General features: G+C 39.0%; 1 protein-coding gene across 7 annotated transcripts in view; it reads left to right on the top strand.

Annotated features, from left to right (window-relative positions):
* ehbp1 (EH domain binding protein 1) overlaps positions 1-19,088 on the top strand; it is a 409,577-nt gene that overhangs the window by 280,107 nt on the left and 110,382 nt on the right. For all 7 annotated transcript variants that reach the window (XM_062059494.1, XM_062059493.1, XM_062059495.1 and 4 more), the window contains 2 exons: positions 6,303-6,466; positions 18,867-19,005. In XM_062059494.1, the coding sequence (XP_061915478.1) occupies positions 6,303-6,466; positions 18,867-19,005 (303 nt within the window). The remainder of the gene's footprint in view (positions 1-6,302; positions 6,467-18,866; positions 19,006-19,088) is intronic.

Below are 19,088 nucleotides of genomic sequence, written 5' to 3'. Positions count from 1 at the left end.
TGCTCTCCCTTTAAAGCACAGCTGTAACTTCCTGGCACTAAACCTGCAGAAAATAGTTCTTCTCAGGTTTCTCTATGTTTACATTTTCACACTTTGCACTATTTGTTTTTACACTTTATTAAATATAGTATTTTGGCAGAAATTTGCCAAATATCCCCAGTTGATGTTAACCTCCTCTCAGGATTGTGACCATGATCACATTTTTGGACAACAAAGCTGAAATGTGTGCATCCATGTTAGGTGCCTGCAAGCGTGTGTGTGTGTGTGTGAGAGAGAGTGTGTGTGTGTGTGAGTGTGTGTGTGTGTGTTCTGGCAATGCTTACTTAATGGGGACATTGCTCTGTTTACACAGTCGCCTTTAGGGGACCTCTGACGGTATGGGGACAAAAAAACAGGTTCCCTAAAGGGAAACCTTTTTAAATGATAGTCTTATTGATCCCACAACAGGGAAATTTGGGTTACTTTGTTTACGTGTTTCAAATATTGGTAAAAGAGAATATTAATTTTCTTGAAAAGTGAAACATTTGTTATCCTGGCATTAATAGTACTGTGATTCTGTATGGTATCCATCCTTAGTTAAAACTAATCTATTTTTCCAAAAACAAAATCTGGTTTAGTGTTCCTTAGGATGACATTTTCATACAGCATGATTATAAAACATTATTACCTTAAAGCAGGGGTCGGCAACCCGCGGCTCTGGAGCCGCATGCGGCTCTTTAGCGCCGCCCTAGTGGCTCTCTGGAGCTTTTTCAAAAATGTATGAAAAATGGAAAAAGATGAGGGGAAAAAATATATTTTTTGTTTTAATATGGTTTCTGTAGGAGGACAAACATGACACTAATTGTTATAACACACTGTTTATATTAAACATGCTTCACTGATTCGAGTATTTGGCGAGCGCCGTTTTGTCCTACTAATTTTGGCGGTCCTTGAACTCACCTTAGTTTGTTTCCATGTATAACTTTCTCCGGCTTTCTAGGACGTGTTTTATGCCACTTCTTTTTCTCTCTCATTTTGTCCACCCAACTGTTAACGTGGTGCGTGAAGGCACAAAGGTGAGTTTTGTTGATGTTATTGACTTGTGTGGAGTGCTAATCAGACATATTTGGTTACTGCATTAATGCTAGCTAATCGATGCTAACATGCTATTTAGGCTAGCTATATGTACATATTGCATCATTATGCCTCATTTGTAGCTATATTTGAGCTCATTTAGTTTCCTTTAAGTCCTTTAAATGTATATCTCTTGACACACTATCTGTATGTAAGATGGCTTTTAATTTTTTGCGGCTCCAGACAGATTTGTTTTTGTATTTTTGGTCCAATATGGCTCTTTCAACATTTTGGGTTGCCGACCCCTGCCTTAAAGTATGATTCACATTCAGAATGTTCCATCCTTCTATATATGCTAGTTGGAGTTGCAGACAACTTCATTACTGCTAAATAGCAGTTTTCAGTAATGTCACAGAAGATGCAGGATTTGCTTTAACATTTAAGTGGTGAAACTTCCTATAAGAGGACAGCTGTAGTGTTGTATTCTGAGGATCATGTCATATTTCATTTGAACTTTTCTTTTTTTTAAATGGTCCTCAGTATTTACGTACAAATTTGTGTGAATTATGCAAAATTATTTAAATTTGGTCACCATTAACCATATTAACTCTTTTTCCTCAGGGTCCCCAGTAGGAATGATCAGCACATTACTTCATCAATCCAGAGATTTAAAGACGTGTATGAGCTAACTGGGCAGTGGCCATTTTACACCATTTTTTTTAAGCCTCCACAACCTGTAGAAAGGGTGGTCCCCACAAGTGATGATCAAAAACTTGGTCCCCATTCCAAATGATAACCTGTGTGTGTGCGTGTGTGTGTGTGTGTGCGCGCGCATGACACGGGGAGGAGGTCACACATGAAAAGGTCGCCCTCCTCTGCTCGCTACTCCCTGCAAGCAAGGTGACGCTTGAGGGCGAGGAGGAAGCAGGCAGACAAACAAATTAGCACTTAAAGACGATTAGGCTCCCTTTTAGTCGTCACAAAATACATTTAGAGGGTTTTGCAAGAGATTCGTGGATTAAAAAACAAAAAAGGCTGATGCTTTGAATGGGCTAAGAACTCGTCAACACAACCATGAAAACACTCAATGTCAAGAAAATTGTTAAATCACGTTTGACGTTTGAAGGTGCAACAATAAGGAATACGTAAGAAATGCTCAACAAATACATTTATGTTCTGCAGTAATTATTATTTTAATAACACTGGACTAAATTACTATTCCCGGGTTTCTCTGACCATAAGGCACACTTTAAAATCCTTTCATCTTCTCAACAATCAACAGTACGTCCTATATTTCTGGTTGTGCAATTTTATTTGGTACATGGTGTAATGATAAGTGTGACCAGTAGATGGCAGTCACACATAAAAGAGATATGTGCAGGCTGTTCAATAAATGACGCGAGCAAGTACCCGTAAGCAAGCAACACCAAAACCAAAACACCAAAAAAGAGAATATAGAACCTTACACACGGCGCTCAAAAATTAAATGAAATGAAATTAAAGTACCAATGATTGTCACACACACACACACTAAGTGTGGCGAAATTATTCTCTGCATTTGACCCATCACCCTTGTTCACCAACTGGGAGGTGAGGGGAGCAGTGGGCAGCAGCGGTGGCCGTGCCCAAGAATAATTTTTGGTGATTTAACCCCCAATTCCAACCCTTGATGCTGAGTGCCAAGCAGGGAGGTAAAGGGTCCCATTTTTATAGTCTTTGGTATGACTCGGCCGGGGTTTGAACTCACAACCTACCGATCTCAGGGCGGACACTCTAACCACTAGGCCACTGAGTAGTAATCTGTAAAAATGTTTAAGTACAACTTCCATAAGCTACGAAGCCGCGCCGCTTGATGGATCGTCGGAGCCTTATGACTACCATAGTCAGACGTACTGTGCTTCAACATACGGTATTATTATGGTGTGTCTATAAGGACCCCCCAGACGTTATCTGGCGTTTTGTTTCATAATATGCAAAACCAACTTTTCTTACTTTCTGGTACCTGCTGATATGTATTTGGGATCTGCACATGTGCGCCATTGTAGACCGCGCCGTAGACAATAAGCTCCTTCTTTTTCTCTATCCTCTTGTTGCTGTTGCCATTTCTAATACAAAGTAGCGTACAGTTTTAACTTATATCTGTCAGTAGACTCGCTATGGAAACGCTAAAAACTACCCGTACAACAAAGATGGCGGGGAGAAGACGCTGTCAAAGTGGAGGCACGTAAATAAGAAGAGACGGTCAGAAAGCGACTTGAAGATGGTCTGTAAAACATAATATATGTAACATTTTGACATAAGAACCACCATTACATGTTACGTAGACCACAAGGAAGTGTTTTAAATCTAGAAAAAAATGACAACATGACCTCTTTAAAATCTCTAAAGGCTTAGTTGGCCACATGCGTGGACGGCACCTTTTAGCTCTTATTTCCAAAATTGTGTACACTACTGAATTGGAGTCTAATGCCGCTTATGTGGACACTTATACTGCCATCTGGTGGTGTCAGAAGAGTATAACATACAATGGAATTTGGAGTTTGTAAAAATAAGAATTAGCATGTCACTAAACATGAAGTACATGTTTGTTACTTATGGACTAAGTACATCATATCAAAAGATGATTCTTAATTTTTATTCTAATTAGGGTCCAATAAGCCCAAATAGCAAAGAGAAATGAAAAAAAAGCATGTAAACAAACAGCTTGGGCCTAATTAATGAATGCACTTTATAATACGGTGCTCCCTATGGTCTGAAAAACAATACAGAACTTCAAAGGAGCGTATTTGTTATATTTTATTTTATTTTTTTAATTTATAGAGTCCTGCATTTCAATTCCTCTTTGTTGTTTGGATATACCCGATTAGGAAACAGGTGAGGTTTGAATAGAAACCCGGTGAGCGCGACTAAAGACTAGGATCCATTTGAAAACATCTAAAAAACTGTCATACTGTCGAGGTGACTTTTCCTGTTTTATCCACAATTTCTTCATTTTTACTTTCTCTTCTCACCCCATGCAAAGAATCAACAAGACGTCGCAATCAAATTTGCTAGTTGATACTGTCACCTGATTGGCTGTTAGCCGGTCACTCCCACTGTTCAGTCATCACTTCCTGTTTTGCCTATGTTCCTGCAACCAACCTTGCTTGGTATATTTCGGATTTTTCCGATCAAAACAAAATGCATAGATCGAACATTTTATTGAACACATTTTTCATATCAATTACATCAATTTTGATACAGTCTATCGCGATATACAGTACAGGCCAAAAGTTTGGACACACCTTCTCATTCAATGCGTTTTCTTTATTTTCATGACTATTTACATTGTAGATTGTCACTAGAGGCATCACAACTATGAATGAACACATGTGGAGTTATGTACTTAACAAAAAAAAATGAAATAACTGAAAACATGTTTTATATTCTAGTTTCTTCAAAATGGGGTTGGGTTGGTGCACTAATTGTAAGTGTATCTTGTGTTTTTATGTTGATTTAATAAAAATAAAAAACGATATCGATAATTTAAAAAACGATACCGATAATTTCCGATATTACATTTTAACACATTTATCGTCCGATAACATCAGCAGGCCGATATTATCGGACATTTCTCATCAATATATATCAATACAGTCTGCAGGGATACAGTCCGTAAGCACACATGATTGTGCGTGCTGCTTACTCATTTTTATTAATTACTAGTTTCTATGTAACTGTTTTTATATTGTTTTACTTTCTTTTTTATTCAAGAAAATGTTTTTAATTTATTTATCTTATTTTATTTAATTAATTTTTTTAAAAAGGACCTTATCTTCACCATACCTGGTTGTCCAAATTAGGCAGTAATTAAGAGTTGGACAATTTCGGATATCGGCAAAAAAGCCATTATCGGACATCCCTACTCACAAGTATAAAACTAATTTTTTAAGTAATAATTTCTTACTTCAAGCATGAAAAATAAAATCATGATGCCGAGCGCATATCATTATGTCAAGATAATGGCACTAGCATTTACTTATATTTAAGAATATTTTTCAACATATTGAGGAAAAAGGTCTCATTTTTTTTTCTACCAAGAAAAGTGCACTTGTTATTAGTGAGAATGTACTTATTTTAAGGTATTTTTGGGTTCATTGAGGTTAGCTAATTTTACTTGTTTTGGAAGGTCTTGACAAGCCAAATTTTTTTGTTCTATTGGCAGATAATTTTGCTTAGTTCAAGTAAAATACCCCTAATTTTTGTATTTTTTTCCCTTGTTTTTGAATACTGACTTTTTGCAGTGTAGTCACCTGAAATGGTTTTCACTTCACAGGTGTCAAAGTTTTGATGCCTTCAGTGACAATGTACACTACCATTCAAAAGTTTGGGGTCACCCAAACAATTTTGTGGAATAGCCTTCATTTCTAAGAACAAGAATAGACTGTCGAGTTTCAGATGAAAGTTCTCTTTTTCTGGCCATTTTGAGCGTTTAATTGACCCCACAAATGTGATGCTCCAGAAACTCAATCTGCTCAAAGGAAGGTCAGTTTTGTAGCTTCTATAACGGGCTAAACTGTTTTCAGATGTATGAACATGATTGCACAAGAGTTTTCTAATCATCAATTAGCCTTCTGAGCCAATGAGCAAACACATTGTACCATTAGAACACTGGAGTGATAGTTGCTGGAAATGGGCCTCTATACACCTATGTAGATATTGCACCAAAAACCAGACATTTGCAGCTAGAATAGTCATTTACCACATTAGCAATGTATAGAGTGTATTTCTTTAAAGTTAAGACTAGTTTAAAGTTATCTTCATTGAAAAGTACAGTGCTTTTCCTTAAAAAATAAGGACATTTCAATGTGACCCCAAACTTTTGAACGGTAGTGTAAATAGTCATGAAAATAAAGAAAACGCATTGAAATGAGAAGTTGTGTCCAAACTTTTGGCCTGTACTGTACATTGATGTCCATTTATCAGCCCAGCACTCGTTCTAGGGGACTGAGCAGTTGTTCTGTAGTGACGTTTTTAGAATATCTGGAGGGCCAACAAAAAGTGATCCGGCTTCTATGCCTGATTAAAAGGGCACTCATTAGTATTAGTACAAAATGTAATAGCATAATAATTTCCGGCAGTACTTGAAGAACGAGGTTTTGGAATGGTTTTCAGACATAATGTTGACATATACAAATATATCATAATAACAAATGATTAATACAAGTAATCTACTGTTTCTTTGGTAATGTTGTGTGTGTTTATCTCAGGACCCAACAGTAAGCACGTGGACCTGAAGCTGAAGAAACTCGCCGAGGTCAGACCGAGCGCAGCCGCCGGGCCTTCATCCCCGTCCTCCTCCACCTCCTCGCCTTCCTCCACACCCACCACCGCCTCCTCCAGCTCCCCGCTCAGCCCCGCCGAAGGAGCCCAGGTATGCACTTTCGCCCCCCAATCCTCTCGTCCGTCTTCACCTGTCCCAACGTTTGTTTGTGTGTATTTGTTTATCTGAAGGACAATGTGCAGTTACATTAAGAAGCTGGCTGCACCAGATTTAGCATCATGCTAATTTCCATCTGTAGTCCTTTATTGATGCATCTAACATCCACAATTAAAATGACACAGGATTAAAAATACACAACAATATTGAAATGGTATAATGATAGGCAATTTAAAACACAAGTACAATACATAGAGCAGTGTTTTTCAACCTTTTTTGGGCCAAGCAGAAATCATAAAAAAAATGAAACTCAGTTGACAGTAATAAGTCGTTATCGCAATTTTTGGGTATGACTTTAAACCATAACCAAGCATGCATCAATATAGCTCTTGTCTCAAAGTAGGTGTACCGTCACCACCTGTCACATCACGCCGTGACTTATTTGGAGTTGTTTTCTGTTTTCCTGTGTGTAGTGTTTTAGTTCTTGTCTTGCGCTACTATTTTGGTGGCTTTTTCTCTTTTTTTGGTATTTTCCTGTAGCAGTTTCATGTCGTCCTTTGAGCGATATTTCCCGCATCTACTTTGATTTAACAATCAAGGATATTTGATTGTTGTTATCCTTCTTTGTGGGGACATTGTCGATTGTCATGTCATGTTCGGATGTACATTGTGGACGCCGTCTTTGCTCCACAGTAAGTCTTTGCTGTCGTCCAGCATTCTGTTTTTGTTTACTTTGTGGCCAGTTCAAATTTAGTTTCATTCTGCATAGCCTTCCCTAAGCTTCAATGCCTTTTCTTAGGGGCACTCACTTTTTGTTTATTTTTGGTTTAAGCATTAGATACCTTTTTACCTGCACACTGCCTCCCGCTGTTTCCGACATCTACAAAGCAATTAGCTACCTGCTGCCACCTACTGATATGGAAGAGTATTACATGGTTACTCTGCCGAGCTCTAGACCAGTGGTTCTCAACCTTTTTCCAGTGATGTACCCCCTGTGGACATTTTTTTAATTCAAGTACCCCCTAATCAGAGCAAAGCATTTTTGGTTGAAAAAAAGAGATAAAGAAGTCAAATACAGCACTATGTCATCAGTTTCTGATTTATTAAATTGTATAACAGTGCAAAATATTGCTAATTTTTAGTGGTCTTTCTTGAACTATTTGGAAAAAAAAGATATAAAAATAACTAAAAACTTGTTGAAAAATAAACAAGTGATTCAATTATAAATAAAGATTTCTACACATAGAAGTAATCATCAACTTAAAGTGCCCTCTTTGGGGATTGTAATAGAGATCCATCTGGATTCATGAACTTCATTCTAAACATTTCTTCACAAAAAAATAAATCAATATTTATGGAACATGTCCACAAAAAATCTAGCTGTCAACATTGAATATTGCATTGTTGCATTTCTTTTCACAGTTCTTTTTGACAGACATTTTAGTGAGGGTCAAACCATCATGGCATGGGGGAAACTCTGGCTTTATGCTAATGAATAGAATAGCCTACTTGACTTGATGTTCAGTTTATAAACTTACATTCATATTTTGTTGAAGTATTATTCAATAAATATATTTATAAAGGATTTTTGAATTGTTGCTATTTTTAGAGTATTTAAAAAAAATCTCACGTACCCCTTGGCATACCTTCAAGTACCCCCAGGGGTACGCGTACCCCCATTTGAGAACCACTGCTCTAGACAACACCGACACTCAACAACAACACTTCATTTGCAGACTATAATTACTGGTTTGCAAAAAATATTTTTCACCCAAATAGGTCAAATTAGATCATCTCCCACGGCACACCAGACTGTATGTCACGGCACACTAGTGGTTGAAAAACACTGACATAGAGGGTATGTGAGTTACAAATCAGTGGGCGGTCAAGTAACAGTATTTTAGCAGCTTCATTTAAAGTGCTAAAATACGCCTCTCGTTTCCTACCAACCCTTCCCGCCCCCAGCCGGGCCGTATACTATCGAGGGCTCAGTCCTATCCGTGAGGTCCGACTGACCGACGCCGTGAGCGCATCAGTCAGTCGTGCCTCTCGGTTGGAGTCCAGGCCGACTGGTGGCGTGATGCTCCGCCTAGCACGTAGCAGTGGAGGCGCTATTGACTCTGACCTTTCCCGCGTGTCGCTGTGGCGTGCGCTTGTATCTTCTGATGTGAGTATTGAGTCAACCACTCGGTCAGACGGTCTTAACATTGCTTTAATTGATTGTGAATGTCAAGTGGAATAAGGTGTGTGTGTGTGTGTGTGTGTGTGTGTGTGTGTGTGTGTGTGTGTGTGTGTGTGTGTGTGTGTGTGTGTGTGTGTGTGTGTGTGTGTGTGTGTGTGTGTGTGTGTGTGTGTGTGTGTGTGTGTGTGTGTGTGTGTGTGTGTGTGTGTGTGTGTGTGCAACAAGTGATGCTCTCAGTGCTCACTTTGATCATTGATTCACATAAACACCCTCTTGTGTTCAAAGCCTATAAGGGCTTAGTCCTTTACGGTCATTGGACTGTCTGTGTGTGTGTGTGTGTGTGTGTGTGCGTGTGTGTGCGTCCACTTGATCCACGTGGTGGTAGCGTCACCATTAGGATGTGTGTAAACCTACAAACTCTTAATGTGTTGTCATCAAGTTATGCAAGATTCAATATCAATCAATCAATCAATCAAAGTTGACTTATATAGCCCTAAATCACGAGTGTCTCAAAGGGCTGCACAAGCCACAAGGACATATAGTGGAGCTGGGGATAAATATTGGGGTACCAGTACCGAAATGTATTTCGGTACTTTTTGATACTTTTCTAAATAAAAGGGACCACAAAAAAAGGCATTATTGACTTTGTTTGAACAAAAAGTCGTATGATATCTTAAACGTGCAAGGAGTGTAGCTGGACGTGGTGCCAGGACATTTGTCTGTGTTTTTTATTTTTTATTTTAAATTTTTATTTTATTTTGATTCACTATTTTGGGTAATTTTTATGATATTTTAGTTAGTTCCAGTGTACACACGTCCAATTTTCATTTCTATTCAATACATTTTTGTTCTAGTTGTATTGATACTTTTTATCTCCATAAGTAAGTTTTATTCTTACTTACAAAACCCAAAACCAGTGAAGTTGGCACGTTGTGTAGATGGTAAATAAAAACAGAATACAATGATTTGCAAATCCATTTCAACTTATATTCAATTGAATAGACTGCAAAGACAAGATATTTAATGTTCCAACTGAGAAACTTTTTTTTTTGTGCAAATAATCATTAACTTAGAATTTAATGGCAGCAACACATTGCAAAAAAGTTGGCAAAGGGGCATTTTTACCACTGTGTTACATGGCCTTTCCTTTTAACAACACTCAGTAAACGTTTGGGAACTGAGGAGACCAATTTTTGAAGCTTTTCAGGTGGAATTCTTTCCCATTCTTGCTTGATGTACAGCTTAAGTTGTTCAACAGTCCGGGGGTCTCCGTTGTGCTATTTTAGGCTTCATTATGCGCCACACATTTCCAATGGGAGACAGGTCTGGACTACAGGCAGGCCAGTCTAGTACCCGCACTCTTTTACTATGAGGCCACGCTGCTGTAACACATGCAGAATGTGGCTGAAATAAGCAGGGGCGTCCATTAAAAAGACGTCACTTGGAAGTCAACATATGTTGCTCCAAAACCTGTATGTACCTTTCAGCATTAATGGTGCCTTCACAGATGTGTAAGTTACCCAAATACACCCCCATACCATCACAGATGCTGGCTTTTGAATTTTGCGCCGATAACAATCCGGATGGTTCTTTTCCTCTTTGGTCCGCAGGACACAACGTCCACAATTTCCAAAAACAATTTGAAATGTGGACTCGTCAGACCACATTTCCACTTTGCATCAGTCCATCTTAGATGAGCTCGGGCCCAGCGAAGCCAGCGGCTTTTCTGGGTGTTGTTGATAAATGGCTTTGGCTTTGCATAGTAGACTTTTAACTTGCACTTACAGATGTAGCGACCAACTGTAGTTACTGACAGTGGTTTTCTAAAGTGTTCCTGAGCCCATGTGGTGATATCCTTTACACACTGATGCCGCTTTTTGATGCAGTACCGCCTGAGGGATCGAAGATCACGGGCATTAAATGTTGGTTTTCAACCTTGCCGCTTACGTGCAGTGATTTCTCCAGATTCTCTGAACCTTTTGATGATATTACGGAGCGTAGATGGTGAAATCCCTAAATTCCTTGCAATAGCTGGTTGAGAAATGTTGTTCTTAAACTGTTGGACAATTTGCTCACGCATTTGTTGACAAAGTGGTGACCCTCGCCCCATCCTTGTTTGTGAATGACTGAGCATTTCATGGAAGCTGCTTTTATACCCAATCATGGCACCCACCTGTTCCCAATCAGCCTGTTCACCCGTGGGATGTTCCAAATAAGTGTTTGATGAGCATTCCTCAACTTTATCAGTATTTATTGCCACCTTTCCCAACTTCTTTGTCACGTGTTGCTGGCATCAAATTCCAAATGAGCTAATATTTGCAAAAAATAGTTTGCCAGTTGGAATGTTAAGTATCTTGTCTTTTCAGTCTATTCAATTGAATACCTGTATGTGTTGAAAAGGATTTGCAAATCATTGTATTCTGTTTTTATTTACCATTTACACAACGTGCCAACTTCACTGGTTTTGGGTTTTGTATTGTGTATTTTTTTTTCCTCTATCGTTAAAATGCTCTTGTGCTACAAAGTTTGTTTACGTGTGGGATAATTCAAAATAGTGATATATATTGATCTATATATATATGTGTGTGTGTGTGTGTGTGTGTGTGTGTGTGTGTGTGTGTGTGTGTGTGTGTGTGTGTGTGTGTGTGCGTGCATATGTATGTGTCTGCGTGCGTGCGTCAATTTGTATATAATGTATGTATGTGTGTGTATATGTTTATATATGTGTGTGTATATATATATATATATATATATATATATTTGTGTGTGCATATACCTGTATATATGTGTGTATATGTATATATACACTACCGTTCAAAAGTTTGGGGTCACATTGAAATGTCCTTATTTTTTAAGGAAAAGCACTGTACTTTTCAATGAAGATAACTTTAAACTAGTCTTAACTTTAAAGAAATACACTCTATACATTGCTAATGTGGTAAATGACTATTCTAGCTGCAAATGTCTGGTTTTTGGTGCAATATCTACATAGGTGTATAGAGGCCCATTTCCAGCAACTATCACTCCAGTGTTCTAATGGTACAATGTGTTTGCTCATTGGCTCAGAAGGCTAATTGATGATTAGAAAACCCTTGTGCAATCATGTTCACACATCTGAAAACAGTTTAGCTCGTTACAGAAGCTACAAAACTGACCTTCCTTTGAGCAGATTGAGTTTCTGGAGCATCACATTTGTGGGGTCAATTAAACGCTCAAAATGGCCAGAAAAAGAGAACTTTCATCTGAAACTCGACAGTCTATTCTTGTTCTTAGAAATGAAGGCTATTCCACAAAATTGTTTGGGTGACCCCAAACTTTTGAACGGTAGTGTATGTGTGTATGTAAATGTGTATATACGCGTGTGTGTGTGTGCGTGCGTGCTTGTGTGCTTGTGTGTGTGTACGCAGTGGGGTACAGCAGTGGTCCCCAACCACCGATTGGTACCGGGCCGCGCAAGAAATAAAATAAAAACAATTTTTTTATTTTATATTTGATTAAATCAACATAAAAAACACAATATATACATTATATATCAATATAGATCAATACAGTCTGCAGGGATACAGTCCGTAAGCACACATGATTGTATTTATTTATGAAAAAAAAATACATAAATAAATAAATAAAAATCCCCCCCACCCCCCGGTCATTTTCAAGCGTTGACCAGTCCCCAGCTACAAAAAGATTGGGGACCACTGGGGTACAGAAAGTATTCAGACTCCTTTGAATCTTGACACAACGGGCCACATTTAGCTTGCTGTCCCCACTTTGGGCAACCCTGGTCTGGAGAGAGGATAATATAACAGCAACTGCTGTCTCGCGGCCAGGCTACATGACTCGTAAGGGGAGGGTCCATTAAGGGGTGATGTCGATACCAAGGTTAGTATCAGTATATGATTTATACTAGACTGATTGGCCACCCCAATATAAGGCTTTTTAACGCCAAATAAGGTAAATTATCTTCTTTTCCTGTTTAAAATTTGGTTCGTTGACCAGTTTCATATTCCTCTTTGTTTAAAAAATAACAATCGCATTTGCTATTCATTTTGTGGGTCAATAGTGACAACACACTGTCAATACAGCCAGTGAGTGTGCCACACATTCACTAATGCGTCATTCACCCATCACTAACTGCAACTGATCACACTTTAAATGAAGGGAAATAACCCTACAATTAAGCTTATAGCGCCACCTGTTGATGTGTGTTTTTAAAGCATGTGCTTGTGATCATAGCCTTCCTCTTCAACACTTCCCAGCCGTCGATGAAATAAACGCACATCCCCGAAAACATAACAAGGACAACATCGCTTCTTTAACCTCCAATTATTGTGGATTCATTCCGCGCGTTAAAAGCAGCAGAAGTTATTTCAAGAAGCACTCGACTGACTTCACACAACTGATGTGATCGCTCGCGTTCAAGAGTGACGGCCACTCTTACGTTGCACTTTTTCCCCCTCGCCACGACTCTACGTGAGGCTGTTACTGGCGGACCTACCCAAGCAAACAAAGTGAAGAAAAGACTTAATTACCCGCTTTGTTTTGGAGCGTCAGCTATCAGAAGCTCCTCGTTTAAAGCCAGTCGCACGCTCTCTCTGTTACGTCTGACTATCTCCCGCCCGTCTCAAGCGGCGGAACATGTTTGCCCTAATTGTCGACTTTATTGCACTTTTGGCCGTCTTATTAGCGTTAGCGCGGCTCCGCCGGCGGCCTCCGACGGTTTCTTTTCCACTCGGCTTGGTTCATTTGGAGGCGCGCTAATAAAGCATTCCAGCATGCCTGTTTTGATAGCGGGAGAAGCGAGCGTGCAGCTTTTAAACACGTGTTCACTTTGAAAACAATAGCTTTTCTACCCTTTTTGCATAATTTGAATATATTTTCTGGCTGGGGGTTTTGTTGAAAGTCAAGTTAATTGCTTCCTTTTTGTATCTCCCCTGAGTTTGAGGGCGGGGGGGATGTTATGTGCTCATACGCGTGTATGTGCGTAATTTTTCGAAGACGCAAACAAGCAAACCACGGCGTTGCTAACCTATCACTTTCGAGCAGATGTTCCACAGCGTCCTGTCTGGAGGCGGTGTGTGCCCAAGTGCGTTTGAACTCTTTTAATATTGTGGCTATTTTGCCCGTTTACGCAAAAACCACATACTGTATTTTCTGGACTGTAAATGAGTTAATAATAGATTTTGTTTGTAAAAAGCACTTTACATTGAGTAAACAACCCCAAAGTGCTACAGTGTATTAAGAAATAAAATAAAATAAAAAAATAATAAAAATAAAAACTACACTGCAAAAAGTCTGTGTTCAAAAACAAGAAAAAAAATATACAAAAATGAGGGGTATTTTATTTGAACTAAGCAAAATTATCTGCCAATAGAACAAGAAAATTTGGCTTGTCAAGACTTTCCAAAACAAGTAAAATTAGCTAACCTCAATGCACCCAAAAATACCTTAAAATAAGAATATTCTGACTAATAACAAGTGCACTTTTCTTGGTAGAAAAAAAAGAGACCTTTTTGCTCAATATGTTGAAAAATATTCTTATATTAAGTAAATGCTAGTGCCATTATCTTGACATGATGATATGCGCTCGGCAGTACATTTCTTGAAACCAGCAAACTTATACTAAAAACTAATTTATTGTTCTTAATGGAAAGGCAACAAGGCAAGCGCTTGTTACTCTCGGGGTCTCCTAGCCGCTCAGGCAAATCATATGGTCTAAAAATTTATTTTTCCACCGATAACATGACATCATCGCGCCAAGTGCGTGCTCTTTCAGTCAATTACTGCGCATACAGTATATACAGCCCGGCCCCCCGGCCCAAATGTTTTTAATTGTAATTTTGAAGAATTTATCTGAATGTGCATGAACTATTCCTGGTCAAAATAGTTAGAAATGTCACATGTTAAATGTTTGAATATTAACTGTCAGTTTACTGTACTGTGCCAACTGTACTACTACCGTAATTTCCGGACTATAAGCCGCTACTTTTTCCCCTCGTTCTGGTCCCTGCGGCTTATACAAGGGTGCGGCTTATTTACGGCCTGTTCTTCTCCGACACCGACGAAGAGGATTTCGGTGGTTTTAGTACGCAGGAGGAAGACGATGACACAATGATTAAAGACTGACTTTTCATATACCGGTAGGCTGGTTATTTTGATAACGTACAGGTGAGCACTTTGTATTACTTTGCACCGTTGTATTATTTGTACTCTGCACGAATGCTGTCGCCATGTCAAAGATGTGAAAGTTTGACTGAATGATTGAAAGATTTATTGTTAATAAATGGGACGCTTTGCGTTCCCAAACAGTCATCTCTGTCCCGACAATCCCCTCCGTGGTAGCAGGAACCCCTATATACTACGGTAATTACACATCAAAACCCTGCGGCTTATAGTCGGGTGCGGCTTATATATGGAGCAATCTGTATGTTCCCCTAAATTTAGCTGGTGCGGCTTATAGTCAGGTGCGGCTTATAGTCCGGAAATTACGGTATATGAGTACTTGTTTTCTATTGTTTCATTGAAAATAAAACAACAAAGTCCATTTGGCTGTCATCTGTTTTAATTATGAGACACAATTGTGTCAAAGTTATGATTTTTTTTTTTCATGCTTGAAATAAGAAATTATTACTTTAAAAACATAGTTTAATACTTGTGAGTGTTGATGACACAGCTTTGCAACACTTGATATTCTAGTTTCAAGCATGTTTTACTCAATATAGGTCATAAAATCTCAGCAAGAAGCTATAATATCTTAATGAGATCATTTAGGACCAAAACCCTTAAAACAAGTAAAACACTCTAACATAAAATCTGCTTAGTGAGAAGAATGATCTTATCAGACAGAAAATAAGCAAATATCACCCTTATTTGAGATATTTAATCTTACTTAGATTTCAGTTTTTGCAGTGTAGAACAGCCTAATAGCTAGAACTAGTATGCATATAAGGATTATAAGAGCTATAAGGATTATTCATAAAGTAGATTACTTAGAACACACTAACATATTGTTTATTAATTCTGGTTTATTGAAACTACAGGAGCTAGTTAAGTTACAGACATTACATGTTATGTTTAAGGCTAAAAGTAAAACATTACCAGCAAATTTACAAAAAAATGTGTTTGTCATCACTTCTGAGAATGAAGAGCATAGAAGAAAAGGTCATTTCAGTATTCAAGGACAACTTTAAAACAAATGTGTATATCAGTGGTGGGGGTTAAACTATGGAATTCTCTTTACAATGAGATAAAAGACTGTAAAAATATATTCCCATTGAAAAAATATATAAAGACAGAACAGTAAGATCATATGGACAGCCATAAGTGTTTACATTCTGCTTTATATTTATTATTTTCATTTTTTCTTTGTCTGGTTGTGTATTTGTTTTGTATCATCCCGTGAGGTGTATGTTCCTTTTTTTGTTTGTTTGTACTTCATGAAGTTTTGCACTTGTGTTTTTTGTTTGTTTTCATTATATTTGGATGTATTTGTTTGGTTTGTATGATATCTATTAAGTAAGACTACGTATTATGTTGAAGGGGGCAGGAAAATATAATATTTTTCTTCATCCAGCTCCTTCTCAGGCATTGGTGTGTAAATGTGTGTTTAGTTGCTGAGGTTTAATTGTCTAGCGATCAAAGATGCACATCAATGAAGGAGATAAATAAAAAATGAATGAATGAAAAAAAATATATCTAAAAAAACAGGCTTTTTTAAAAAGAAGGGTTTTTAAGCCTTTTTTACAAGCATCCACAGTCTGTGGTGCCCTCAGGTGGTCAGGGAGAGCGTTCCACAGACTGGAAGTGGCGGAGCAGAAAGCCAGGTCTCCTATTGTTCGTAGCTTTGTCCTCGGAGGATGGAGGAGGTTAGCCTGTCCGGAGCGGAGGTGTCGTGTGGAGGATTTGGGGGTGAGTCGTTCTTTGAGGTAGAGGGGGGCATTTCCATGGAGGCACTGGTGAGTTAGTAGGGAGACTTTGAATTCAACGCGTGGCGAAGTTGGTAGAGTCCCCACCTTCTACCATCCTAGTCACGTCCGTTGTGTCCTTGGGCAAGACACTTCACCCTTGCTCCTGATGGCAGCTGGTTAGCGCCTTGCATGGCTGCTCCCGCCATCAGTGTGTGTGAATGGGTGAATGTGGAAATAGTGTCAAAGCGCTTTGAGTACCTTGAAGGTAGAAAAGCGCTATACAAGTATAACCCATTTATCATTTATTTAATCCTGAGTGAAACAGGAAGCCAGTGACAGGATTTGAGAATTGGTGTGATATGGTCATATTTCCGCACTCTCATCAGGATCCTAGCAGCACTATTTTGTACGTATTGCAGCTTCTGGATTATTCAAACTTACATACCTTCATTGTTTCCAAGCGGTGTCTGTAACACGGCAGTAAAACGACCGATCAAACAAAACAGAAGTCATCGTAATGGACGCACTAGCTGCGGAAGCTAGCTCTTCAATCAGCAAAACAGACTCAATAACGCCACGGTGATGTTTTGGGGAATTTAAAATAAATTAATATAAAAAGAATGCCATTGTATGTTAATAATGCTAACACAGACACTCGTAAACAGGTTTGCAAATTAGCTAATGCTAACCATGCTAGCTTGATTACATGACGATAGCATGAACAAATATGCATGAAAACACTCCTACAGACATTACACATGGGACAGTTTAGTAATTAAGAATTATTTTAGTTATATTTTAAAACTTACAAATGTTGCTCGGAGTGATGAATAAGGAATCTATACAAGTAGAAAACGATCTGAACGATTTGAAAACAGATTGGCACTTTGGTTCAGCGCTTTAAAACAACAGAAAACACTAGGCATTCCCCCAGCAGAACCTGCAGTGAGTGAACTGCAGGTTACGTGCAGAGAATCTGGAGAAATAACTGGACGTGAGCGGTACTGCATCAAAAAGCGACATCAGCGTGCAAAGGATATCACCACATGGGCTCAGGAACACTTCAGAAAACCACTGTCAGTAACTACAGTTTGTCGTTACATCTGTAAGTGCAAGTTAAAACTCTACTATGCAAAGCGAAAGCCATTTATCAACAACACCCAGAAACGCCGCCGGCTTCGCTGGGCCCGAGCTCATCTAAGATGGACTGATGCAAAGCGGAAAAGTGTTCTGTGGTCTGACGAGTCCACATTTCAAATTGTTTTTGGAAACTGTGGACGTCGTGTCCTCCGGACCGAAGAGGAAAAGAACCATCCGGATTGTTCTAGGCGCAAAGTGTAAAAGCCAGCATCTGTGATGGTATGGGGGTGTATTAGTGCCCAAGGCATGGGTAACTTACACATCTGTGAAGGCACCATTAATGCTGAAGGGTACATACAGGTTTTGGAGCAACATATGTTGCCATCCAAGCAACGTTATCATGGACGCCCCTGCTTATTTCAGCAAAACAATGCCAGGCCACGTGTTACAACAGCGTGGCTTCGTAGTAAGAGTGCGGGTACTAGACTGGCCTGCCTGTAGTCCAGACCTGTCTCCCATTGAAAATGTGTGACGCATTATGAAGCCTAAAATAGCACAACAACTTAAGCTGTACATCAAGCAAGAATGGGAAAGAATTCCACCTGAAAAGCTTCAAAAATGTGTCTCCTCAGTTCCCAAACGTTTACTGAGTGTTGTTAAAAGGAAAGGCCATGTAACACAGTGGTAAAAAACTTTTTTGCAATGTGTTGCTGCCATTAAATTCTAAGTTAAGGATTATTTGCCAAAAAAAATTAAGTTTCTCAGTTCAAACATTAAATATCTTGTCTTTGCAGTGCATTCAATTGAATATAAATTGAAAAGAATAAGCAAATCATTTTATTCTGTTTTTATTTACGATTGACACAACGTGCCAACTTCACTGGTTTTGGGTTTTGTATATCATTAGCTAGGCCTGGTCGTGTAATTGCACAGGTTCCAAGAAGAGATGGCCGTTTCTGGTCCTGAGGACGGATCAATTGCAGAATATAATTGAAGTTAAAAATGTGATTCCTTCACTGTGGTGGGAAAATCCAAAAGCGTAGAGGAAACAAAAAATCCAGTTTTATAAATATTTGCAGGATGCCGGGTGTACTACACTGTAGTGGTCAACAACCGTGCAATCCTGATTTTTTGTTTTTTTAGATTTGTGCTTGTTTTGTGAATGTGCGACCGCTCACATATTGGTTTAGCTTATTGGCCTCTAATGTCGTCGTCTTCTTCTTCACAGAACAACGCAGACGAGCTGCGAGCGGAGCGACTGCGCCGAGCCACCGACAGGCTGCGCAGCCCCGTGGTCTTCAACAAGGACTCTGCGGTCAGGAAGACGCAGCTCAAGTCCTTCAGTCAGTATGTGGAGAGCAGACCAGGTGGGTTTCAGTCAGCGTGGGAAGAAGAAGTTACATATTTTTGTATCTTCTATGAACGTGAGATCCTGCGTTAATCTCTCTCC

Source organism: Entelurus aequoreus, linkage group LG09, assembly GCF_033978785.1.
Source record: "Entelurus aequoreus isolate RoL-2023_Sb linkage group LG09, RoL_Eaeq_v1.1, whole genome shotgun sequence".
Classification (NCBI taxonomy): domain Eukaryota; kingdom Metazoa; phylum Chordata; class Actinopteri; order Syngnathiformes; family Syngnathidae; genus Entelurus; species Entelurus aequoreus.
This window is presented reverse-complemented; position numbering and strand designations above follow the sequence as displayed.